Here is a 27384-nt window from a genome sequence, read left to right on the forward strand (position 1 = left end):
TTGGTGGAAACGTATAAACAAAAATTGTAAGGTTCATATGTTCTGTTTTCAACATACAATGCATATTTCCTTGCTTTTCAGATATCCAGCTTCAAAAATTGTAGAAGTACTCTCTTGGGAAACAGGAATTAAAATACAATACATTCCTTGAAATTCATTGTCTGGAGCCTTGAGTTACCTACAAGACCCTTGCCAGTCCCCCTTCCAAACTGCTGGTTGTGATGAAAGGCATATACCTTTACAGAACGCAGATTACTACAAGTTTTAGTAATCCTAGTGGTGCTAAAAGGTACAGCAATTTTCTACCACCACACTGAAATTTATTTCTAATTATTTCCCAAAACATTTAAAATAAATTAAACTGATATAAACATGTAAGAGTTAAGTCTCATCCAGCGGGTTTAAAACAATTAAGAACCCCATCAGAATTCCTATTTATGCTACCTGCCTAATTTCATTTGGCTCCCTTCAAAAATTCAGCCTTAAAGGGATATTTTGGTGTTACTTAATTGAACAATAATTGACTGCATTAGGACACAAGAAAGTACCTATCACTGAAAAAAGAATACGTTTATGTTACACTAAGCAGACAAATTAAAGTTTTATTGTCAGTTTCCAGAAGTAATTTTCTTGGCCAAAAGTATATAGCTGTACTGTGAAGATTTTTGGGAGATGAAGAAATCAATTGCAAACTTGGCAAGAAAAAAAAAGGGGGGAGGGGGAGGTATAAAAAACAGGAGGGGGAAATGCAAAATCTTGCCCTAGAGAACCATTTATGAAAAGCCCCTTTGGCTCTCAGATGTTCTTGATTTTGGATGTTACTACTCAAAGTGGACTTCGCATATTTGTGGCTTCTCAAAACGAATGAAAGTAAGTGGAAAATAATGGTTTCCTATACAGTAGAACTATTATGCCTAATGTAATAAGCCATAATAAAATGTAACATCAAACATGATTATTTTATATACAAAATTTTAAAAGTTACCACCTTTTTGGTAGGTTTGAGAAGTATGAAGTTTTAAAGTTTCATTAGAAGCCTGGTTTTTTTTCCAGAAACTTCAATAAAATAGGCAGTGGCCAAAAGGACATGCTTTATGTCTCTTGAAGTTATTGCTTATTACTATAATTGAATTTTCTAAAGTAGAGCAGGCAGATTAAGAGCCGGAAGGATGCACTAGAAGTTAGCATGCCAAGAACAATTTAAACAAATATTAAATACTTGCTCTCATAGATAATGAGATGTTTCTCCATTTCTCAGTTTCACACTAAACTGGAAACTAAAAAAAAAAAATAAAAATCTATTAACATGGCTATCAGTTTACATATAAACAGATACCATATTTCCTTTTCAATTTTATTGAACTTAAATTTTGTCCAGCATACTGCCAGAGAATCTGGTCAGGCAATCTGCTTTTACAACCCATTCATGACACCGAGTTAGCACATTCCAAGGGGATCGAAGAAATGGTTTCAGTGCGTCACGCTGCATTCAGACTTCTTTCCAAGTGAGCCTAACTAGAGAACAGCCATTAGCCAAAGGGTCCTGTGGCTCTGCAGGGCATAGGCAGAAGACTGCGTACCTATCCTGTGTGGAGATTTCCTACTGGCATAAGAGAAATAACTTTTCCCATCATGCCCCCATCAAAAAAGGAAGAAAAAAAATGTTTTTGCAGGTGTAATGTCGGGGGGGGGGGGGGGGGAATCAATCTCTTAATTAAAAGCAAATGTGTTTTAGTCCTATTTCAGAGTCATTCTGTCATTTAAAAAATAAATGCACCATATTTAAAAATGCTGCCTCCATTAAGGTTTATTGTTTACTCACATGTTATTAACAATTAGACTACTAAATTTAATATTGCACAGTTAAATAAGCATCTGAAAAGCGTCCTGTAATAAGATCTTACTCAGACCTTCAAAGGGGAGAAACAATCAATTTCATTTTTGTCAAATCTCAGCTGTAACTTGAAATATCAAACTCTTTATGACTTACAAGCACAATCAATAAGCATCAAAACTACAGGTCCTTATTTAAGTAAAGAGTACTGTAATAATGTATTTTCCCTATCTTGCTGATACTCCTGAAAACAGTTGCTTCTAGGAATTGTTGAAATCTATGTTTGAAATCCTAACAAAGATATGCTAGAATTTCCACAAGTGATAGGCTCTAAAAATCATATCACACTGAACCATGAAATAGAAAATGTATCTGAAATTTAGTGCAAAATTTAACACTCATGAGTTCTGCTGATTCTGTTATCTGCTCCATTTACATGCCAATCTACAGCCCTACCTAAAAATGCATTTCTTAAAACCCTTAAAATAAGCTGCTCCGGCACTCCCTTTGTAGCATAAGTTGATTTTACACGTGTCTTGAGAAACAAATACTTAACACTGAATCACAACCATTAAATCGATATCATCCATCAGCAAAGGTAAATTATGCAAATGAGAATTATGCAAACATTTTTTTTTAGTTGCTACTATTTCTATTTTGTGCAGCTGTCTGTCAGAGTTCATTATGTGAGGATGAAATTATTTTAGTAGCATTACTCAAAAAACCACAGCAAAAGTCACAAAGTCGTGTCACTGATGAGCTATTTATCACTTTTAACGTCCGTTAAGGTACCTGACAAACAGTACTCCCACCGAAGCTGGAGTTGCCTCCCAAAAGCATCTTTCTTGCAATCCACAAATAGTCATGCAACTGGCATTCAGAAATAAATACTTTGCTTCCTACCAGCAGCTTTGAGGGGTATTTCCTTTGGTACATATACACAGCACAGCCCGCTACTCGTTTTTTTTTTTTCCCCAAGCCTCTCTTATATAACAGACTGCAAAAACCATCTCCGAACAACGTGATCAAGACGCTATCTCCTGTTTCAGTACTACAACACTCAACATAATCACATTCAACGCAGTCCCAAGCCATTAATCAACTTTTTACTAATGAGGATGATCTACTGCGAGTTCTCTGCAGTTTTGCAGGATGCAGACTGATAGTCCGTCAAGGCTCCCACAGGGTCAAGTCATTCGCAGACTGAAGAGAGACAGCTCCACCAACTTGGCTCAGAATTACTCTTACAAGGGTATTTGATCATCACAGAATGGCTGAGTTTTCCTTATGTATCACAGTCTTCCTAGGTGGTTTGGGTTTAGGGTTGGGGCTCCTCCCCAGATAACCTGTGTAAAGGTAAATAGGCTCACAAAAGCCCTAAAGCCATTTGAGTCTCAGAGGCCCAAAAGCAGGATATGCAGCAGCTTTCCCTGGAGACCTGCACCTCACTCTCTCACGCCATGTCATTTACACACTAACCAACTAACTAGGCTGTTTGAAAATTATCAACCCAGCCTACATGAGTTAGATAATCCGTTCATTTTTTAAAGACAGGATGAATACATCCTGAAATACAGGGTGACAAAAATATTTTTCTCTCTTGATTTTGCAAAAGCCCACAGCAGACTTACATAAACTCCATATAATTCTGGGTAGTCCTCTCGCTATCTCGAGGTACTTAAGTCTTGACGTACCCTATGGAGAGGTTTGCTACAAACCACAGCTCAGACCAACTCACTGTTTTCACTTTACATACAGACTACCTATACAGACCATCAAACTGCAACATGAAGTTTTTACTTTATCTTGTTATTGCCAATAAAAAAGGCATACATGTTTCAAGGGGCACGAATACCAGTTACTACAGCCGATAAAGTTACCAGCTGGGTGTTTATTAAAGGGGCCTATACATTTCTAAATATTTTCTGCAAGTTTTGGATATTTTTCTATAATGCAGAGGGTTAATCATGACACCCTAAATCTGAACAAAGCACACCCTAACACTCAAAGTACGAGAAAGAAAATGTCTCAGCACAAGATCCTGTATTCCAGTCTTTCATATATTCGTGCCCCCAGTCCCTCCAGGAGAAATTTAACATGGTTTCTAAAATGATCCCTTTTCAGTGTGGGGTTTTTTATTTTTCTCCAAGAGAGCCGGCCAGATGAATTTGTGTATTACATGTACTGCCTGTGCTGCTGCTGCTGCACCTCCTCTGTGGTGACTTGATTCAGCTGAAGCTACGCTTTGACCGATCGATGCAAGCACATTACACACCAGAATAAGAGTAAGGTAAGGGTAAAGGAAAGAAAAGCATCTTTCCTTTCAGCCATTAAATATAGATCAACGAAACATCACAGCGCACATCGCGGCTCCCCTCCCCACCCCCCTCCGCCCGCTCCTCGAGCGCAGGATTTCGCAGACGGTGGCTTCAAAGGAAGAACATACACACACACACGCACAGAGACACACACACGCACGCAGCAGCCGCCGCTCGGAGCCGCCCCAGGGCCCGGGCCATCGCGCCGGCACCTCCCGCACGGGCTCCGCGCAGGGCCGGGCACTGCCCCCCGCCCGCGGGTCCCCGGGCCCCTTCCTCCTCCTCCTCCTTCTCCCCGGCCCATGACTTCATTGCCGTAACGAGTACATTAGTGCAAGGCGTCGGGAGACACGGTGCCGCGGATGCCCTACATAAGCAACGACTAACATAGAAAGAAAGGGAGGAAAGAGATGGGGAGGGGGGAGGCGCGGGAGGAAGAAACAAGGGAAAATAACGCACTTCGTTACCTCTCCGCTGAAGGCACAAACACAGCCCCCAGCAGCCCAACCCGGCCGGGCTGCCTCGCCGAGGGGAGCAGTGCAGGAGCCCGCACCAAGAAGAAATATCACGCAAGCAGGAAGGGTGTGTGGGGGGGAACCTGGCACCATTACGGTGCCTGTCGTACTCACCGATCGTCGCCGGTTCAGCCTGCTTTCTCCCAAACATATACCAAAACCCAACAGCAAATCCTCAGTCCGCTAGGCAAAGATGGGGGGGGGGGGGGGGCGAGCGACGGCCCCGGGCTTCACCGCAAGGTCCTGACCTTGCCCAGCTGCAGCATCTTCGGCTTGCCCCCCCCCAGGCGTGCGTGTGTGCCCGTGTGCGCCCGTGTGTCCCCGTGTCCGTGCGAGCGCGCTGATCCGGCTCCGAGGGGCTCCGCCGCAGGACAGCTGCCCGCTGGCTGCCGGGGCGAGGCGGGCTCGGCATCCACCGCCCCGCCGCTCGGGCGAGGTGCGGGGCCGCTGCGGCGGCGGCGGCTGGGGCAGGCTGCGCGGCGCCGCCGTAGCGCAGCGCGCCTGGCGGGCGCACCGGCCGCGGGATGTGGCCGAAGGAGACACAGCCGCCGCCGCAGCATCTGCCGCCGCGCTCCCTCCCGCCCTGCCTCCCTCCCTCTCTCCCCGCCTGCCTCCGCCCCTCCCTTCCCCCGTCCCCTCCCCAGCAGGAGCGCGCCCGCCGCGGCCGAGCAGCCGGCGCTGGGGGGATGGGGGCGGGCGGCCCCGCTCCCGCTGAGCCGTCGCCTGCGCCGGGAGGGGCCGGGCCAGGTACCCCGGCCTCGCTTCGAGGAGCCGCGGCCTCGCCGCAGAGGGGCGCGTCCCCGTGTCCCGTTCCCCCCCCCAACCCCCGCGGCCGGTGGGGCTCTGGTTTACTGGGGGAGAGGGAGGCAGGGCGGCGGGCTGAGGGCGCCGGTGTAGGGGCGCGCCCTGGGCCGGGGGAGAGGAGCCGGTGCGGGGTGGCGGGCGTCGGGGCGGGGGGGAAGCAGCCGCTCAGCAGGGTCCTGCCGCCTTGGGTTGGGTGACTGAAACTTAGAGGTCTGCTAACCAAAACGGTAAAAGCAACAGGGAAGCAAGAGCTTATTTCCCTGCTCGGTTCTCCCTCGGTTCTCTCTCCCCATCCTTGGGAACCCTGTGTGGAAAGTCTACCATGTTTTTAGAAGTCTTCTTGCGAGCAAAGAGGGTAAGGAACATGGAAGTCATGTTTACTCCTATACGCGCTTAACCCTTTACTGAGAAACTTGTGTGAAATGCAATTACAGCACTCACCTGAAAGTTGCCATTCCATTGATCCTTTTAAGTTGCTGCGCGGAGTTTTGGTATCTGAGGAAAAACACCGATTTTATTTTTTTCTTTTCTTTTTATTGCCTGGGGCAATTACTGCTAATTCACGCTCGCAGCGATCTGAATATCAGCGTAGCAATCGGGAAAGCCATTTACTCGGCTGAGACGTCAGGGCAACGCCTACAAGCCGGTTATTTGCCTGCCTGAACCCACGGCCCCCGGCACCTGCTTCGCGCCGCCGAAACCGGCCTCTCCTGCGGGTGTGTGAGAGGCGGCTGGCCGCTCCCGCGGGAAAAGGCGCGGGTGAGCGTGGGCTCCCGTGCTCTCATCCTCCCGGGCAGTCACACCTCGTCCGTTCCGCTACCGAACGGCCGCGTAGTTGGCTGAATAAATCATAGCAGGCGCTTTATTAACAGCGGCGGGTTTGAAAGATGTATCTGCGGGCGGGTTTAGCCCGACTCAACAGCGGTAGGGCTCCCGCCGCGGTCGGGTTGCAGAGCGACTCGCTGCTGCCACCTTTCGCTTGGCGTTTTCGCAGCTTTCCCAAACACTCCTGTAAGCGGGAGCTTCACCTCACTGGGGGTTTAGGTGAAGTTACCCTTGTTTCGTTTCTCGAGAGCCTTCTCTTAATTGCATTGCTCATGCTGTGTCCAGCGCCAGAAAGGCTTATTTTCTGCCTGTGGTGTCTTCTTTTATTTTATTTCCCTACTGTGTTGGGTTTGTGTGGCAAGGTTTTGGTAGCGGGGGGGGCTACAGGGGTGGCTTCTGTGAGAAGCTGCTAGAAGCTCCCCCTGTGTCTGACAGAGCCAATGCCAGCCGGCTCCAAGACGGACCCGCCACTGGCCAAGGCCAAGCCCATCAGCGCCTCTGTGATAACATATTTAAGAAGGAAAAAACAAGTTAGAGAGAGAGAGCTTTTGCAGCCGGAGAGAGGAGTGAGAAGATGTAAGAAACTCTGCAGACACCAAGGTCAGTGCAGATGGAGGGGGAGGAAGAGCTCCAGGCGCCGGAGCAGAGATCCCCCTGCAGCCCGTGGTGAAGACCATGGTGAAGCAGGCTGCCCCCTGCAGCCCATGGAGGAAGGATGAGGGGGTGTAGAGATTCCACCTGCAGCCCATGGAGGACCCCACATCGGAGCAGGTGGAGGCACCTGAAGGAGGCTGCGGCCCGTGGGAAGCCCACGCTGGAGCAAGTTCCTGGCCGGACCGGTGGCCCCGTGAAGAGGGGAGCCCATGCCAGGGCAGGTTTGCTGGCAGGACTTGTGACCCCGTGGGGGACCCCACGCTGGAGCAGTTTGCTCCTGAAGGTCTGCACCCCGTGAGAGGGACTCCATGCTGGAGCAGGGGAACGATGAGAGGAGTCCTCCCCCTGAGGATGAAGAAGCGGCAGAAACACCGTGAGATGAACTGACCGTAACCCCCATTCCCCGTCCCCCTGTGCCGCTGAGGGGGAGGAGGTTGAAGCCGGGAGTGAAGTTGAGCCTGGGAAGATGGAGGAGGGGTGGGGGGAAGTGTTTTAAGAGTTGATTTTATTTTCTCATTCCTCTACTCTGTTTTGCCTAGTAATAAATTAGATGAATTCCCTCTCTAAGTTCGGTCTGTTTTGCTCGTGATGATAATTAGTGAGTGATCTCTCCCTGTCCTTATCTCGACCCACAAGCATTTCGTTATGCCTTTTCTCCCGTTTAGTGAATGAGGGGAGTGAGAGAACAGCTCTGGTGGGCACCTGGCCTGCAGCCAGGGTCAACCCACTACACCTACATAACTTTTATTCATTTTACCTTTGCTGCTTACCTGGGGAAGGATTAAATGCAGATTTTTGCGTGCGCTGTCTTGAGGCCAGCTCAGTTATCAGCTGTCTCTAGCCTCACAATAAGCATGCTTGTTTTCATCTACTCAAAGATGCACTGTAGCAACAGGAGAGAAAATTAGTATTTAGAGAAGCCTACTTAAGCAATTCAAGAAACTGTAATAGTAAATATGTAAACAAATATATAGTAATTAATAGTTTGTCCATCTGAATCTTTCCCTCATGAAAGAAGAAAAGTTGACTCTCCTGTTGTTTTGGGTTTGCATGGCAAGGAGGGCTACAGAGGTGGCTTCTGCGAGAAGTTGCTAGAAGCTTTCCCCAGGTCCGGTAGAGCCAATGCCAGCTGGCTCCAAGATGGACCTGCCACTGGCCAAGGCCGAGCCCATCAGTGACAGTGGTAGCACCTCTGGGATAACATCGTTAAGAAGGGAAAAAAGAAAGAAGCAGCAGTTTTTGCAGCCAGAGAGAGGAGTGAGAAGATGAGAGGCACAACTCTGCAGACTCCAAGGTCAGTGAAGAAGGAGGTGCTCCAGGCACTGGAGCAGAGATTCCCCTGCAGCAGCCCATGGTGAAGACCATGGTGAAGCAGGCTGTTCCCCTGCAGCCCATGGAGGAAGGATGAGGGGGTGTAGAGATTGCACCTGCAGCCTGTGGAGGACCCCATGCTGGAGCAGGTGGAGGCACCTGAAGGAGGCTGTGACCCTGTGGGAAGCCCGTGCTGGAGCAGGCTCCTGGCAGGACCTGTGGATCCATGGAGAGAGGAGCCCAGGCTGGAGCAGGTTTGCTGGCAGGAGTTGTGACCCTGTGGGGGACCCACACTGGAGCAGTTTGCTCCTGAAGGTCTGCACCCCGTGGAAGGGACCCATGCTGGAGCAGTTTGTGAAGAACCGCAGCCCATGGGAAGGACTCACGTTGGAGAAGTTGGTGGAGGACTGTCTCCTGTGGGAGGGACCCCACGCTGGAGCAGGGGCAGAGTGTGAGGAGTCCTCCCCCTGAGGAGGAAGGAGCGGCAGAGACAACGTGTGATGAACTGACCACAACCCCCATTCCCTGTCCCCCTGTGCCACAAGTGGGGAGGAGGGAGAGAAACTGGGAGTGAAGTTGAGCCTGGGAAGAAGGGAGGAATGGGTGGAAGGTGTTTTAAGATTTGGTTTTATTTCTCATTGCTCTACTCTGTTTTGGTCAGTAATAAATTACATTAATTTTTTTCTAACTTGAGTCTGTTTTGCCCGTGATGGTAATTGGTGAACGATCTCTCCCTGTCCTTATCTCGACCCAGGAGCCTTTCATTATATTTTCTCTCCCCTGCCCAGCTGAGGAGGGCAGTGACAGAGCAGCTTTGGTGTGTACCTGGCCTCCAGCCAGGGTAAACCCACTACAACTGTCTTTGTCCAAACTTGTAACAGCAGTATCAGGCCTACCCTGACTGTCTGAAGCTGGAAAAATTAGCAGCTGGAGGTATAAAAACATGCCTACACAGTAGCCTTAGCCCACTGTTTGATGATTAGGGCTCTTTCCTGGGAAGCAGAGTGATCTTCCAGTCTGAAACTCTTAATGAGACATGTAACTCAGCGCTCTCGTTTCTTGAAAGATGTTCTAACTTCCAAAGTATTGCAGAGTAAGGGGAGACCCACCAGCAGCTACCCTTTCACAGAGAAAGAGAAAAGAAAAAAGCATCTCATCATCTGCATCTGGAAGAAGAATATAATGTCTGTTAAATGCAAGACGTTGGGTTTGTGATTCCCAGCCAGAGATAGGCATATAATTCTGAACTGAAAGTACTATATTACCCAGTAGGTGCCTAGAGTCATTATCTTACTGTTAAACCTCAAAATGTACTTGATAATAAAATTACTGGGTGTCATAGCATCCTAGATCCACCATGGCATCATGTGATCCACCATCTGCAGCCCAACCTCTTCTCTTCTTCAGAGCTGAAAGGTCTCTGTTAATAAAGGGAGAGGAGACAGAAGGGCTAGAAACAGGCTGTGTCCTCCTTTCCTTCCTGCTGAAATACAGCCATGTAATAGGGGCATTTTGTGGCCTTGGGAATTGTACACATCTGGCCTAACTGTAGGATGAGCAGAGTGTGCTAGTGAAGGATGCACCTAAGACACATGGCTCTCCCCACACCGTAACGGTTACCCAGGTATGTATACTGATGTATAAGTACTAGTCTGGAAGCTTGGAAGTATAGTAGTAATAGAGGTATATAGCAATGAGGACCCTCTGTAGGGGAAGTGAGGGCTGGAGGCAGAAGGGTTGTTCAGGAATCTGGGACGTATCTGAAGACATCTGATTTTCTCACAAGATTTCCTCCTTTCCCATTGCTATCTTTCATGACAGGGCATTCATCTTAAGACATCGCAAGATTCACAGAGGCACTCCTTCTCTTACTGTTTATCTCCCCTGATTCTCCCTGCATCACCTTTCCAGCGTTCTCTGACCCCAGGGGAGGTCAGAGAAAGGGCCAGGACTGAGCCCTGCTTGTGGATATGGACAAAGAGTGGGACGAGGGAACTAAACCAGATCTCCAGAAATGGCTTTTTGCTCCCGTTGCTGCTGTCATGGAGGAAGGGTAAGGGAGAGCAGTGAGGGGAAAGAAGGTAAAAAGGAGTGGGACCGACTTCTGGCAGGGATTTCCCCCTCTATAGTAGGTACTGCCTGCCTACTTCTTTCTCAGTGACTAAGCCTCTTGTTCTGACAAGCCAAAAGCATAGATAGCTGGAGGCTGTTCACCTTTTTTGTCAGTCCCAGCCTGCTCTGATATAGGCAGTCTGTTATCTTAGGCTGACCTGGTCTGTACCTGGGAGTGGTGTATCTACCCTAATCCTTGGTTAACTTCCTTGAGGGTTTGTTTGGTTTTGTTTGTTTCTTTAAAAAGACAAGGAAATTATTATAATATCAAGGCAAACATTTTCAATCGCAGGAGGTGTAAAAACATCTTTACCATTTATATTTGGCTGTAACATTTACAAAGGTTATCGAGGCCTTAAGTTTCTATTTGGTCAAAATAATGACAAGTAAAAATTTTAGAGAGTAAAAAATGTAGTAACATGAATAGATTTAAATCCAGTAATGAATTTCCAGATAATTTGTCTTCTAAATGACTGTATTATAAAGAACAATAACAACAACAAATTGTTTAAGCTTAGGCTCAAGAGTTGCATGTTACTATAGCTAGTTGCCAGTGATTCTTCTCCCATCCTGGTAACCAGAAATATAACTTTTTCTTTGTGGAAAGTTTTGTGTTCAGGTAAAGGATGAAGCTATCTGTGGAAGAACACAGGGAAAAGTCCATTGGTCAGCAGTTAGACAAGGCATCTAAATGATGGGGTACCTAGACCCAAGCACTAGTTGTGTCTGTGTGCTCTGTCTCAGTATAAACCATATTTAATCTTAGTTTAAACCTTCTTGGAACAGAGTTTGGGAGTTTGTTTTCTGAGTTTTTGGACAGAAGGGAAAGCATTTCTTGTCTGATTTGACTTGTTTACTTTTAGATCATGTCTAAAATTAAATGTATACTTCATATGAAGATTACTGAGATCCTCTGTCATGGTCAGGGTCCTTTGTCACACTGAAGTCAATGGAACTGTCCATGCTAAGAATGTAACTGAAGTAAAACTAGGTTTATGAAACAGATTAATGTTTCAGGCAATCTTTAGCAAATCTGGAATAAAATCAGGCAAACATGTTTTTTGCCCTTTTTAATGAACTGAAAAATCGGCTAAGCATAATTCGTTTTTCAAGTTTAGAGCAATACTTTGAAGAAGCTATTGTGATTAATGTCTTATCACTTTCTAAGAATTACTTAAAAGTGGAATTATTAAAAGAAATTGACAACATCCATTGAATTATATTTCAGATAGGAAAGAGCATGTTTCTTGAGACACACGGTATGGTGTCTTAATGAAACCAAAATGGGAATGAATTTAAATAACTAATTCAAATTTCTTCTCTCTTATTTCACTATGGCATTATCTTTAATAAGTCAACATTGAATTATAGTAATATTATTTTTATTTTCCATTTTTCCTAAATTCTTACACAATATTTTGTACAACATTGCTTACCTAACAGCAAAGTACATGTAAATCCTGGGATGAGGATGGCTTTCTAGAAAACAAAAATAAAATAACAAAAGAATGTTTGCACAGTTATATTTGCATAAGCTTGTGTCCTGATCTCATGGAAATATTTTTTAGCAGTAGTCTCTTAAAGAAATATAAGGTATTTTCTATTCTGAGACACAGCTGGCTTTGTCTCAGTCTGGTTATGAGTAAATTACTGTTGAAGTGCTAAGCTTGACTGGCAATAGGAGGATACAATTGTATTTGCGGTACCTGCAGATTTTGTAAATGAAGCTATATTTGCATTGGGAGAGTTGGATTGGAGGTACTGAAGACAACTCTCAGTTCCCTAGGACCTGACTGGGAATTTCTTCTTTCCAGCTTCATCCATACATGATCAGATAGGCAGTTATGAACAAATTCTCTCTGAAACAGCTGGGTTAAAATCTTTTTTGGACCTGCTCAACTTTAAAAAATAATTTTAAGAATTATTATTTAGCTAATAGCTGCCGTTAGTTTCCTAAGAAATACGGCATTTTCAGCATTTTGGATTTTCATGTAAAATTATATAAAAAGGTAAAAATTTTGTTGAATTCAGTTGTCTGTCTCAGTCACAAACAATCAGCACTCTTATTCAAGGTAGAGTAAGGGGACTGCATTGTTTAATAATAGGACTTTATCTAAGTGTTCCCAATTAATAAGCCAGTTGGAATTTTATTCAACTCCAAGGAAAAACATACAGAAAATACTAAGGGGGTGAGAACGAATGTGGCTGATTATTCCTGTCAACTAAACACATCTGAATTAAAGAGGGTTTGGGGGTTTTATGTGGGGTTTTGTTTGGGTTTTTTTAAAACTTTTTGGTATATTGTCTTTCAGAAGATGAAAGGCCAGAAGTTGCAACAAAATTTAGTGTAATGTAAAAATTGTTCTTTCCAGCATCCAGTAAAAGAAAGTTTGCTGTTATAGGTTCATATCCTATACATGTACAGGCTATACAAAGAGCTGAATGTTCTGAAACATTTTCTAAACTCTAATCCCATGAAAGAAAGTAATCTCAATCTATCTTCACATGAACCCAGTCTTACGAGCAGTACGATGTCAACTCAGTTGAAAATTACAATCTAGTTTTAATAGTTCAAAACACATTTATCCCTATTAGTGTCAGTTGAAATGCCAAGCCATTCTCAGAATGCATCCCTTAATACATTTAGAGCTGCAAAAGTGTTTAGGATTAAGGTATAGCATTTATAAAACTGTATCGTACCTTTCGGATTCTTTTCCCTTTCCGCTGTACTTGTATACACTATGCATCATGCAAGTCCAGTTCAACAATAAAGACCATCCCGGAAAAGGCCAATTAGAAATCTTGCCACAGATTCAGAAAATTATGCTGTTTGAATAACAGTTAGTGAAATGTTGTTATACTGATTATCCTTTTATTTAATCCAATTATGTGTGAGGTTTACTTCATGTTTTTCCACAATGTGAAAGACTGTTAGAGTTCAAGGAACCAGTAGATTCAGCATCCAGTTAGACCTCGGTAAAGACTGAGATATTACTTACCCTGGAAGTTAAGTGAATGACTTGCCATATCTTGCAATTATGGCTTGCTGGCTCATTTTCTAATCTATTCTCTATTATATTTAGTCAGTAGCAGGAAAGATGAAACTGAATTTCCTTGTCTATTAAATCCATGAATATTGCATTCCAAAAGTCACGTGCTTCTGGTTTTTCCATCCAGCATGGCTTTAAGTTCCTGGAGACTTTTAATCTGTTTTCCCAGTGCTCAAGAGACTAGTGTCTAACCTGACACCTATTCAGATCCTTTTTCTCAGTATCATTTGATAATTACACTAGCAACTGTTTTGAACGCCCAAACCACTGAAGCTCCATGGGTATACAACAGTTAGCAAGGACTCCTTGCAAGAATTGTCCTGCTCTTCAAAGGTTTTTCTTAGTCTTCTGATGTGGCATGTACATTAATGATTTAGTGTTCAGGAGGACACTTTGTAATATTCCTTGCATCCATACCTGGAGTTTCTCGAGTACGCTCCTGGTGCATTCAAAGTGGTTCCCCCACGAGTGGCACCAAGGCTGAAGTCATAGACAGGTCTTGTCTAGAGAGCTCTGTTTGCAACGTAGACCCAAGGTCCTCCAGCTTGCCCTGTACTACTGTGGCCCAGCAACTACTGCGAACTTTAGTGCTGATATAGATGTAATGTGAACAGTCTTGTAACCTTAATAGATCTCAGCAAACTGACCCCCATTTTTCCTCTCTTTACACTGTACCGGTGAGTAGTCTAGATATTCCCTGTTGGAACGAGGGCATTTCAGCCAAGTGGGTCAAGAACCAAAACTTCTTCATTTCCTTTCTTTTCTCAGCTGAACTCTTCTGTACTTCATAGCTGTGAAGCAGATGCCTGATTGTCTCACGCTTTGACCTGATAATTCCCTCTGTCAGGCCCCAGAACTAATTTGTCTCAAAAAACGTCAGATTGAGTCGCATCACCTGGTTCATGCAAGTTAACCAGTCTTACTGCTTTTCCCTACAGGCCATCCTGCATAATTTGGTATCTCTAGTCCTTGATATGATTTGTATTGGAGAGAGATGTGTTTGTCATCATCCCATAGAGTTTTCAGTAGTAATCTTACTTCTATGCACTAACCTGTTTAGAAAGAATAATTTTCAGCAATGAAGGAGCATCAATTGCTGCAGTTTAAGTGGCCATTCACCTGAGAGTAGAACGGATGAGCGTGCAATGGATAGCTACAATGCTGAATTTTTCTTATGAAAGTTTCCAGCATCACGGTTTTCTACCTGGGAAATTAGATTTTCACAATGATGTTGTAAAAATGGAAATAATAAAAAAATAATAAAAAAAATGAGTGAAACCACCTTTAAATGATTATAAATTGTCTGGCTTGGTACCTTTGTCGAAGGCTGTCACTATCCTTTAATGTTCTTTGTGATAGTTTTCAGCACAGCTTTTAAATGTGTCAAGAAAATACATGGAGCACATGTGGCAGGATGTGTTTTCTCCCACTTCCTGTTCTGCTCCTGCTCTTTCAGTTTCAGGGTAACAGGAAGACTTGAGTTTCTTACTCCATGCTTTTCCAGCTGAAAAAGTAACTGCTTGTTTTTGTCTAATCCTGTTATTTAAATCTCTGTATTACTGCACACCTGACCTCCCTTGTGTTATTTTTAACTTAGTGGAAAACAGAAAGATATGTTTTATCAGCACCACATGCTTAAATTAAAAAGGAAAAGATAACTGAGTTTTGTATTCTCTTACCTTTCATGCAAGGAGAAAAATGTAAAAGGAAGTAGTAAGCTGTAAAGTAGTACAAAGTAGTAAGAAGGAAATAAGAAGATGTTTCTAAATCCTAATGTAAATATTTGCTTTTTTAAATCAAGGAATTATAAAAAATGTTAGAATTAATTAGAAAATTAACTAATTAATTTAAATTATTTAAATTATTTAGCCAGTGCTTTTGGCTGGATTTTGGAATTCCACAACTTCTACTGTGGCCATACGCTATGAGAACAAATGTAGGTGTTCAAAAGTAGCATAGTTAGTTGAGCATCAGTCCTATTGAAGAGACGTTAAAAGTATGCTGTGACAGCTATGATAAACTCAACAGCAAGATTATTTTTAAAGTGGTAAAACCTTTTAACTAAGTTACAAAAAATCTTTGACATTTCCCATGTCAACTGTGTCCCTAAAATAAGTTACTATCGTCACATACAGAGTTCAGATGGCAAATCTTTTCCTTTTTTTTACTCTAAGATATCAATTTAGAAAATCGTATTAGATTCGGTGGCCTTTGGTTATGTTTATGTTATTTTGTGATGCCTGGGAGATTTTTCAGCTGTTACATAGCAGCAGAGAATAGTAATGTGCTTTTGGAAATTTGAACATACTGTGTAGAAAAACCTTGGTGAGCAACTAGCCATCTTTGGATTCTTTTTTTCCTGTTGTCTGTTCCAATGAGTGACTGACAAGGTTGGTGCCCATTTAACCTAATACTGCATCAAGCAATTTTTTGACACAATGTAGACTCTGATCTTCATACCCTTAATATGAATTTCAAGTTTAGAATGGATTTTCACTTTGTAGAGCTGGCTCTCTGTTTCTTGTAAAAATAAACTATGAAGCCACAAGACCAAGATGAGAGGGATCTTATCTTGCTGCTATGTCATTTTAGTAGTCCATAGTGGCTAAAAAAACCCCTTTTTAAAAGCTACAGTCTTTGCTTTCTTACACAGAGCTCAAAAGAAAGAATACCTCTTTAGAGAATGCAATGTGTGTTTATAAGTATTAAAAAGGTGAGCGTTAATTTGAACAATATGTACATTTTATCTTTCATTTAAGTTTTATATGTAGAAGACTGCACTGACTATGGCTGTTATGCTGGTAGGCTTCTCTTCTTACACTGGTTTGTCAGGTGGTCTCGGCTTTCCCTCTTAGGAGTAATTGGCAAAGAAACATGATGTTACTGGAAGAGGTGAGGTTGCAACCCATATACTGCAAATTGCTATATTTTGTTGTGGAGAATGGCCAAAATGATGTACTCCTGACCATTACGGTAACAGTCCTGACTACTCTTTCAGACCAGCGCAGATAGTGGAGCTTCATTAGCCTTCCAGAGCAATGGGGAAAGCTCTTTCACTTACTGTATCACAGGTGCCTCGTTTGCTCTTGATTTCCTGTCTCTGTAGATCTACCATCACCTGATTTCTTTCCACTGTTATTGTCTACCACAGCCAGCTCTGTCATCCTTCAAATTTCTTTCCTTTGTGCTACTGAGCTCTCTACAGACCTCTTGCTACTTTCAGGTCAAATTTAATTTCCAGTACCCTATTGACTCTAAGCCATATTCCTTTATCCTAAGAGACTATAGAGTCTTTCATGCTTTTTCTCAGGGACCCTGTTTTTTTTCTCTGTCCATCATCATGTCCCTATTTTTCTTAAGCAGATGTAGGAAACTATGACTACTTGGTTAGCAATACATTTAGACTTAGCTCTCTGTTTCCCTTGAAGCATGTAGTCCATTGTCTGTACCTAATCTTCAGTGTCTTAATGGAAAGATAGTGTATAATTAAAAGGTGAGAATACAAGAAGATTATACATCTGGCGATTCAAAACTGCTGCCTCTTCCCCCTCCTCCTCCTCATTCTTGAACAGAAGTTATAACATAGCTATTACTTGAGGAATTTTGGGGTATGTATGACGGGTTGCCAAATCCAGTGTAGTTTAAAGCCCAGGAGATTTCTCCTACCCAGTCTGTTTCTGGTGTTCCTGTCAGTAGAATCACTTGTCAGCAAGGCTTAGCATGCATTCCCAATAGACGCATAGGCACAATACGCACACAGCAGGCCACACAGATGGACAAAGTGTGCACCCGCATCAACACCAACAGCACTCACACAGAAATTAACAACATGGTGCAGTCCCATTCCCTCTCTCCAGATAATCAGTTTACTAGTGGACATGCATAAACCTTCATTCTTCATTCAGTCACTCCTAAATTCGTGGGTCCTAGATCAGAAAGGTCTGCCCAGGATCCATGTCCAAACCCATGGCCCCATTTAACCCATTTCCAGGTCTGACTTTGTATCTTTCGAGATTCTGGTCTCTTCAACTTGCCAGCTAGTCCAGCTTGAAGTGTGCTAGTGAGTCAGCTCCACATGCCTCCACACAGAGAGCAAGGCCACACAGAAAAGAGTGGGGAACAGGGCTCAAGAAGATAGGACACACTGCAGCGATCAGGTGTGGAGCTCAGCTGGACAAGGGCAGTGACTCTTTCCCTGCCTTTGGTTCTTTCCCCTAAATGTCCTGTAATAAGTTTCACCCATTCTCATAAGCACCTTAAAGGGTCTGAGAATAGGTTTTATTTTTCCTGTGAAACCCGTGATAGTCTTGTACCCCCTCTGCACCCCTTCTTACCAGTTACAAAAAGCTGGTGGAACCTCTCCAAGGCCTTGAGTGTTTCGTTCAGTTGTGTTCCCTCAATCTGTGACCTGAGAGATCTGGTCTTTGATATTGTCTCTGTTATCTCTTATTCCTTAGGGTCTGTGTAACTAGGAGAGGTTTATTACTTTTTCTGTCTCTTCTTTTTGTTATTCAACAATATTCTCAAGAAATGTCCTTACATTACAGGTATCTACATATCCTTTACAGTTCACACAGCTTTTACTTTCCACATATCCTTACAGTACTTATTAATATTCTGCCATGTTTGAGCAACTAGAGCTCATGTGCTTAAGAAAACTGTTCTACAACCAAAAAATAAAGTCAATCCTCTTTGTTAGAGTAATTTATTAACAAGATTCTGATGATAACATCACCCAATGTTCTTCTAAGCAATACAATGTACCTTTTGTAGACTCTGAAGAGAGCAACAGCTACAGAAATTTACTTTGATTTTTACATGATATTTTACTGGTAGAAGAAATACGCTGATATTAAAAGAAAAAACACCTCTGGTAACAACAAATAACTAGCCATTTGGATTATATCATAATTTAACATGAAGACTCAAGAATTACTCCAGTCCTGTGGGCTTTTAAAATACCCAGTAATCTTCAGATCTTTTAGTGCTGCTTTGACAGCTTTTCTACAACAGCAACTGAGAGACTCTTTGTATTCTGCACAGAACTCCTAGTATTCAGGAAAAAAAAAAAAAAAAAAAAAAGGAAAGCCAGAATATTTTAGCTGCAACACTCTACATTTCCCAGAGTATCTTCTTGAGCTGTTTCTTGGCAATTTCACTGCTTTAGTGCCTTATGTGAGAAGAAGTTGCACATGAGACTTCATTTCACATGATGTTCTTCAGCTGCCAATCTGAAATTATTGAAAAGCTCAGTTTTCAATAATTATTTTCTCCTACAGAAAGAGGATACTTGATGAACACACACTGTTATGTGAAGAAAAAAAAAAAACAAACTGAACAATTTTGTCTCATTTTTGATTGATTAAAACATTTTTGCCTGCTGTAGAAAGCCTGTCAAGATATTCTATAGATCCCAACCCCTTCCCAGAGGCAGCTTACCTTTCCCTGTTCTGTCTCTGTATGACACAAGCCAGACCTGTTCCCTCACCTTGAGGCAATCAGAATTTTGAATGCACTATAGATTTGAGGGACTTCTTCGATCTAGAGCTCAAAGGAGTCAAAGAGTAGGAAGGTCAGATTTAAAGCCATTTTGTCCTTTCCAAGAATTACATCAGAAAAGCAGAAATTTTCCTAGATATAGAAAAATACATGGATAAATAAAAATGGTTTCTGAATTAAATGGCATAGAGTTTTACAGCCTACAAACCTTAAAAACTCCCGTGGAAAGGACCAGTATTGCATCTTACATAACACAACACAAAAAAGAATGTATCTTCCTAGAAATTGGTGATGATTTTGTTCATCTCAGATTCCTAAGAGTCCATAGATTAAAGTAATTTCCCTCTAAAGTCCATCCCCACATGCCAACACAGCCAGCCAATTTAGAGGTCAAGATATCCACCAGGTCTACTGCAGCTCCACATTGAAAAACCCAGGCAAGAAACAATTGCTTCTGGAGGCAATATTTTAAAGGGCATGTATCTCTTGCTCAGGTTCAAAATCCTAATAAAGAAGCATTATTGTCTAGATAACTATTGGGTTTTTTAGCATTATTTTTCCATAGAGTAGATCTCATCCTTTTCCCAAGTATATCTAAAGCTATTAAATACCCCAAATTAGATCTTACCTTGCCTAAAATATTTAGTGTAGATAGTTGATACTAAATTTTCTCCTGCTTTCATGGTATATGGAGAACAGGACTAGATAACAGGTGCACAATGTGGACACATCGATGGGTTAGAAGTGTACTGTCTTTCAAAAAGGATCCTCTGAGAGTAACCTTTTTATGTTCACATTGTTTATCTCTTCCCATAGGACTGATTTCTAACAGGTTGCTTTTCACTTTTTACTTGCACAACTGCACGCTGCATTTCTCACTGCTGAATTTCTTGTTTTGTCGGATCATTTCTGCAATTTGTCAAAGTCATTTTGAATTCTAATGTTATGTTTCAACGTACTTGCAGCCTCACCTGGTTTTCCATCATTTGTGCATTTAAGAAGCTTGCTTTTTACTTCTGTATCAAATTCATTAATGTCAAGATTTCAGTAAAAACAGATTCTGGGCAGACCTGTTCTACTGTGGGTGGTAATTAATTGATAGGTACCCTTCTGATTAATTTTTCCAGCAAGACTTACACCCACGTTGTAGCAAATTTTATCCATATCATCCTGTAATAAATTTTGTCTAGGTCATGTCTCCCTAACCTGCTTATCAGAGTGTCATGCAGGACATCATTGGAAGTTTCATTATTATCGTGATAAGAAACATGTTTCTATGTTTGTGTCTTTCCATTCTATCCACGAGGCTCATTAACCCACTGCAGAATAAAATTATACTGATTTGACACATTAATTTTTTACAAATCCACATTAACTGCTGTTAATCCTGTAATTTTTCAGTCTCCTCTACTTGCAAATGGTTTAGTTACTTGTGTCAAGGTTACTCAGGGTCCACAATGAAGCTGAAAAGTCTGTAAAATCCCCATGAAATCCTCCAGCTTGCTTCCTTTTACCATTCTTAGGGTTAGCCTGCATTTAGGTTCCTCCTTGTCCCTATGAATTTTCCAAAATAACTGCTGGTGGATGTGTTTATTTCAGCCAGTTCCATAAATGTTTTAGAATTAAATCTATCAGGGCCAGCTGATCTCCAAACAGTTATCTTACCTAAATGTATTCATACCTGTCTTCCTCTTGCTCTAGGCTGAGATCTTATCCCACTGGTGTGAAGCAATCAACTGTGGAAGCCAATGCTGACAGACGGGAGGATTTTGGGGAGGCAAGATTCAAAAAGGGCACGAAATACATGGGTTTTCTTAGCTGTTAATGTTCTCTGTTGGGTAATGAGCCAGGACTTTTTTTTTTTCCTACTCTTTTGCTGTCATGCTGGGCATTTGTTACTGTGATATGTCTTCTTGGCTTCATGGCATTTATGCCTTCGTCTTTTGTTTCCACATGCTTGCCTGTGTTATTTTGTATCCAGCTTTAGCAATCTGATTTAGTCTTCACGTCCTGAGTTCTTCTTGTGGTTGAAATAACTGAAGAATTCATTAGTTAAATCGATCACTTCTTAGTGATTTCCTCTTCACTGCACTATAAGATTGCGTGAAAATATGACTCTGGCTTACAAGTCACGTGTAACGTGACATTCTTTCGGAATGCCTAGGTGATGCCTACATGGAAGTAGATGAGATATAGATACAAATTTAATAGAGGGAGATATATAGCTAATAAAATACAGAGTTAGTTAGCTTTTCCTAAATTAGCTGTACATCTCATTTACACAGCACGTAGAGTCATTTGAATTGTTGGAGTTTATCAATTAAATATTTTAAGATTAATACAATAACCTTGTCTAAGAGAGCATTAATGCCTTTTTTTGTCTCTCACCTGTTTTTATAAAGTCTGTTTTATAACCCTACTGCTAGTTTATTAACTCTGTTTTGCAAACAGTGCTAATACTAGTCAATTATACTAGCTAGCATTTGACAAGACCTAGAAACACCTTAGAGGTTACCAACTGAATCACTACATGAGCGGGAATTTACAGATACGACCAATGCTGGCATTTCCATTTATAAGCGTTTCTGACTGGTTTTGTTTTGATTACTTACACACACATGCGCGTAAGCGGGACTCATCAGCTCATTGTGGCTTGAAAGTTGAGTCAGTCTGGCAACTGATGCATCTACAGCAGATCAGCTGTTCCTTCATTAAAAGCTGTCACTACGGCCTCTAAGAATTATTATAATTAAGAGAATTGCAGAATTCAGTATTGCTGGACAAGGGTGGGTCCCCTTATGCTGAAAGCATTAAATAACCTCTGTGTTTACATAATAAATGATATCTAGCAAGGCACAGTATCTTGATCTTTTGTAATTAATAATCTTTGTTATTAATTTTGGAGAAAAGATGACCATTCCCTGTACAAAAACCCCAAAACTGTTCTAACAAATACAATGCAACGAAAACAAAAGATCTTAAGTTCGTTCTGTCATACACGCAAAGAGTGAGCAACGAAGGAATGTCTGTGTTACGTGCCTCAGGCTGTGAAATATTGCCACATTTTATCTGAGAAGAAAGTCTTTGAGGGTCCGTATGACCTCCCATCCTTCTTCTGTCAGAAGAGAGAACTCGTCAGACTTCCTTGTCCTGACATCCACATGGAGCATGGGCCATACGTGCTCTGGATGTACTCAAACGGTGGGGAGTGTGTAGCCTGCACGTGAGCTGCTATCACCTCTGCTGCAGGACCTCTTTTCCCTCTTGTCCACCTGATTTTTGATGCAGTGGCAGGACTTGCTTCTGATTGCATTAGAACAGATATTTTTGCGTTGCGAGATACAGTCGGGTATCATTTTGGACACCATTTGGCAGCTCCTAGAAAACAAATAAGGTTTTTCAATCTAGACGCAAAATGAAGCCAGTATTATTTTCAAAGGGAAAAATGTTGAAAGGTTTTTCATTTTATGTTTGGAAACCATCTTATCAGAATGTGCCAGTGGTTAATTTTCCTAACATTTTATGTGTGTAACACAAAGGGACTATAAAAAATTGGGAAAGGTAAAAACAATCATAGATTGTTAGATAGACCATATGGTGAGGGCAGACCTTGAAGAACAATAAAGTCATCATCTTCTGGCCTTTAATGTTCATTTGTTTTCCTGTTTGTTTGTAATGTGCCCTGTGGCAGCATTATAAATCTTCTTCCTGTGTAATAACTCTTACTACTTCTTTTCTTGCAATTACAAAAGGTGTTTTATGTTTATCAGCCATTCCAGACAACACAGATCCAATCTAATGTATATCTGGAGCAGTAAAAAGATTGAGTGTATCAGTGCCTCATATAGTGTGATACATAAAATCAAACATTAATAAAAGCTTTTGACAATCTCCATCTGCTTGATCTTCACACTTCTCCCTCTGCTTTTTTAAGAGATAAAGTCTTGAAGTATTTCAGCATTTCCTCTAACTCATCTAGTCTGCCAATTTTTGTGTAGATCAGAAGATCTCAATTTATGAGTTACTTAGTCCTATGACCAGAGCAGAGAACAGTGTTTTTGTTGGGGTCATGGGTGTTACTTTTGTGTCGCTGGAAAACATACAGAAAATATCTTGGACCACTTCTGAATCTGAGGATGAGTTGCTGCAAAGAGTTGACTGTAGGGTCATGGAAAGCTGTGGAAAGTGTGATTACATATACTGAGATGTAGGAGGAAAAAAGATTGAGAAGCTCTTGAATAGAATATCCAGTTATAAGGCTCCACTTGAGCTGAAAATAGAATTACCATTTCACTGTTACAAGCATAAAGCATCAGTGCAGTTTTTCTTGATGCAGTTTGTTGAATGTCCATCTCAGCAGCTAAAGCACAGGAACTGCAGAACTTGATCACAAGATTTCTCTCTTCACAAGTGTAACCTTCTCTAACATAAACCAGATCAAGAAAATTTAAAAGTACATATCTAAATTGATATTCATGTTTCTACATTTAGACCCGTGACTTAGCAACTACATTTTATAATTGTGCTTTCCCCCAGTTCAAAACTAAAATCAGAATTTACCAGGTTTAAAAAAAATAGAAAATAGGAAGAATGGGTCCATAGGCTGAAAATTATCAGGTTTTCCTCAGTTCTAGTTCTTGCTTGTCATCCACACATTACTTGCTTCTTTCCTGTAAGCACAAGCATTAGGCTATAGTTTCATGCTCTCAGTGAGTTTAATGTAGAGGAAGTAGATTTAAGATTCATACAAGATATAAACTATACATTTTGACATGTGAGGAAATGGCTTTGCAATTAATTAAACACCTCAAGAATTTTCATATGAAACAGTGAAATCCTTGAAACAGTTCAACCCTTGTCTTGTACCAGTTCTCTTTTATATAAGTAATTACTGTCTTCCATTTGCTAAAAATAGTATTCATCTTTTTTTTGGAAAGATGAAAAAAAGATAATTGGAACTTGTTCATGTCACGTTATGAGTTACAATTTAGTGATATTATGAACTGCCTTAGCCTAGGTCAAACTTTTATTCTTCATGAAGAAGAATCTCATGTCCCACAGGGATGAAAAATCACTTAAATAATTGTACTCTACTGTGCTTTTATAGGTGATGCCATACATGTCACAGAGAAGTTTTCTTACCAATTTTAATTTTTTATAGATCCTAATTCTGACATATGTTAGAAAAGGGGAATGTATTTTAAGAAGAAATAATGTAAGTCTTAGAAAGTAACTCTACCTGATAAATAAATGTATTATGAATTCCTTTTATTTTAATCATTTCCTGAATTTTCACAATGTAACACAGCACTTCTTAAGAGCATCAAAGCCAAGTAGTGCCAAAACAAGCATCTGTCTGCTATTTATGAATGAAGATCAAGCAGACAATTTTAATTTTGTTAATTTCCTTAAGGAAGAACTGCTTCCCTAAAACTGTAGCCTACGGTTGCATCAGCAAAACAACTTAACAAAATACTTAAGAGCAGACTATGGGTTGATGTCAGTGCAGGAAGCATGTTTTGCTAAAATAGAAGCTATGGGTATTTCTGTAATTCCAAAAAGGAGCCCTGCTAAAGACTCTAGAGATCAAAGAAAAATGATAGGTGTTTAACAAAATGTTTCTCCTGCCTCACCAGCATGTGCAACACTGGTTCATAAACAAATACAGACAGTAGGAGCAGGTAACCTATTCACATTTCCTAGACTGGGAAGGTGTCACTGCAGTTCTGCTACAATGATATCCCCTGGAAAATTCCTAAGGAACTTTCTTGCTGAAATAGCTCCGAGGTAATCTTTTTCTGAATCAATCCAGAAGGAAATGTCCAAAGAGTTCTCACAGCACTTTTACTGCTGTTCATATGGCAGATATCTCAAACAGCGTCAAGGAGGTTTTCAAGATCTGGTTGGACAAAGCCCAAAGCAGTCTGGTCTGTATTGAACATTGAGCCTGCTCCGAGAAGGAGGTTGGGCATAGGCGGTCTCCCAATGTCCTTTCCTACTGAATAAACCTATCACTCAGTGACCTCAATCTGATTTTTAAAATGTTTATTTACAACCAAAAACCTAAGCAAAAATGTGATTAAGTATTCCATTACTTATGAATCAAAATTCATTTCAGGAGCCTGCAGCATTATCTGCTTTTGACATATCAGCGTAGTTCAGAAGTGGCTTCTGGACCAGATGTGGCTTACAGGATGCTTCTGGCTGACTGCTGCTCACCTGGAGAAGAGTGAGTAACAATCGTTCACAACATTCAGTGCCACCTAAACATCCAAATACCTCCATATATATTTGATCTCTGCTTCCTCCGTATAGCAGTCTGTCTCTCTTTTTTATATGATCTACTAAAATGTCTTTTGTTCTCAAGAGATGCTTCCATATATTCTGCTAGGTCAAATTTCATTTCCATGTTCTTCTACTTTATGATCATTGAAACTCTTTTATTCTTTAATGACTGAAAAGAAATTGGGTAATTGTCATTCTGTCTTAGATACTGCATTACACTAAATTTTCTTTAAATTCTAGATTTGCATGTCTTCTCCCATGTCTGTTCGGACAAAATGATTGAAAAAAGGTGGAACCATGTGTTCTTATAATCCACACAAAAAGTATTGTTCAAACTCAGATTTTTCTTCTTTTTTATGCACAATTTTGATTACAATGTTAAAAAATGTAGATGCTGGGGTGGGGTGGGTGGGTGGGAGGGGGGGAAGAATGAGGAAGTTAAAATTCAAGGATATTTAATGAGCCAATGAGCTAAACCATGAGCTAGTATTCTGCTGTTGAAGCTACCATCCTTTTTCCATACATACCTACACTGGGGATGATCAAACTGTAATTTTTTCCTTGATGAGTAATTAATGTGTGCTAGCACCTTTATTATGCCACAAGAAATTCTCATGGTAACAAGATCATTTCTCCAAAAGACAATGAAACCTCATCTTTACTTTACTCTCCCCGCTGCATTTGTCTATCATCTACCTGGATATTCCTCACTAATGAGAAGAGGTAGAGAAAGACCTTCTTGTGGTGCCTGGGCAGGCTCTTCAGTGAGAGTGAATGCATTTGACAACACACCAAAGGGTCACTTCTATCATCCTTGACCCTTCTACCATCATGCTTTAGTGCAGGACTAACAAGTGGACTTTACCTGCCCAGTCCACTCGTTATTGTTATTTATTTCCTTCTCATCTCTGTAGATCTCGTATTCCATTACTCTTAAAAAAGACCTCATACCCATATTCTTCCTTCCAGGCCTTTCCCAACAGATGTCACAGGATTACTCCGGCTGTTTTCCTTAGCCTCCTTCAGACTAAGCAAAGAGCCTCTCCAATGCTTTCCTCCCATTTTCTTGTAATCCCTAATTGCAGTGTTTGTCAGAGGGTCTCATTTGTAGTACCAGTCCCAAAAGTGCTTAGAATATGAGTACTCCTGATTTATCTGAAATCTATCTGAAATTATTCATAAACTGATAGGCATAAACAGGTGCGTGTGCGTGTTTGTGCATGTGTGCATATGTCTGTGTATTATAGGTACAAAGGAGAGTTTCTGTTCTTATGGGAACAGCAGTGCTTCAAAGTTCTTGAAAACAGAGAAAACAGACATATCAACAATTTTCCTGAGCAAAATAAAAATATCATTTTTATTTAATTATTTAATTATTATTTTACTTTTTTTGTGTGTGTAGAAACCTTGCCTGCAATGAGACAGACCCTCTCCTGCTAACTGCAAATCTCTTCTTTCTTATCTTTAAAATTAAAACAAAGACTAAGAGCAAAACCAGTAACTATGACAGAAGAATTTTTCTGGGTGAATGTTTTCTGTCAGCTCCTTCTGTACCCTTTCCAGACTAAGATGGCCTTTGTAGCAACTTCCTGAAAGCATAATCTGAATTATGTTATAAACACTGCATAAATCCCTTCTGTGTTTAATCAGTTGGTTGCTGCTTTACCTTTTTTCTGAACCATGATGTTTTGTCCATTAAACATCCATTTTAGCCTGATGGATAAAAGTCTGAGGATCCCTATCCATGAATGAGTATATTCCTATAGCACCATCATGTGAGTGCATAGCTGAATCAAAAATCAGAATTCTTGTGGAAAATCAATATGTTGTTTCATTTGAACTGAAATATCATCTTAGCTTCCATTTATGTAAACCTCAGTGCTCTTTGGAGATTACTTCACACAACCTTTTTTTCAGAATATAATGAAAAATTCATTCAAATTGGCTAAGCATTGTTAGGAACTGATGTCTGGTTGAAGAATTTTATATATAGGAGAAAATACTGACAATAAACTTCAGGTATGAGAGTTGTTGGTCACACTGCAGAGAATGAAGTTTTCCTCATTTTCAGTCTACTTAAATCACTTAACTCCATCACATCTTGCAAGTATTGGGTACAGAAGAACAATATGTTGAATATGATAAACTCAGAGCTAATATAAAGCATTTAATAAGGA

General features: G+C 41.3%; 1 protein-coding gene across 3 annotated transcripts in view; it reads right to left on the reverse strand.

Moving 5' to 3' along the window:
* CTNND2 (catenin delta 2) overlaps nucleotides 1-5234 on the reverse strand; it is a 691690-nt gene extending 686456 nt beyond the window's left edge. For all 3 annotated transcript variants that reach the window (XM_054816775.1, XM_054816773.1, XM_054816771.1), the window contains exon 1: nucleotides 4782-5234. In XM_054816775.1, the coding sequence (XP_054672750.1) occupies nucleotides 4782-4818 (37 nt within the window). In that variant the 5' untranslated portion in view covers nucleotides 4819-5234. The remainder of the gene's footprint in view (nucleotides 1-4781) is intronic.
* Nucleotides 5235-27384: the final 22150 nt, after the last annotated feature.

Source organism: Grus americana, chromosome 2 (assembly GCF_028858705.1).
Source record: "Grus americana isolate bGruAme1 chromosome 2, bGruAme1.mat, whole genome shotgun sequence".
NCBI lineage: Eukaryota > Metazoa > Chordata > Aves > Gruiformes > Gruidae > Grus > Grus americana.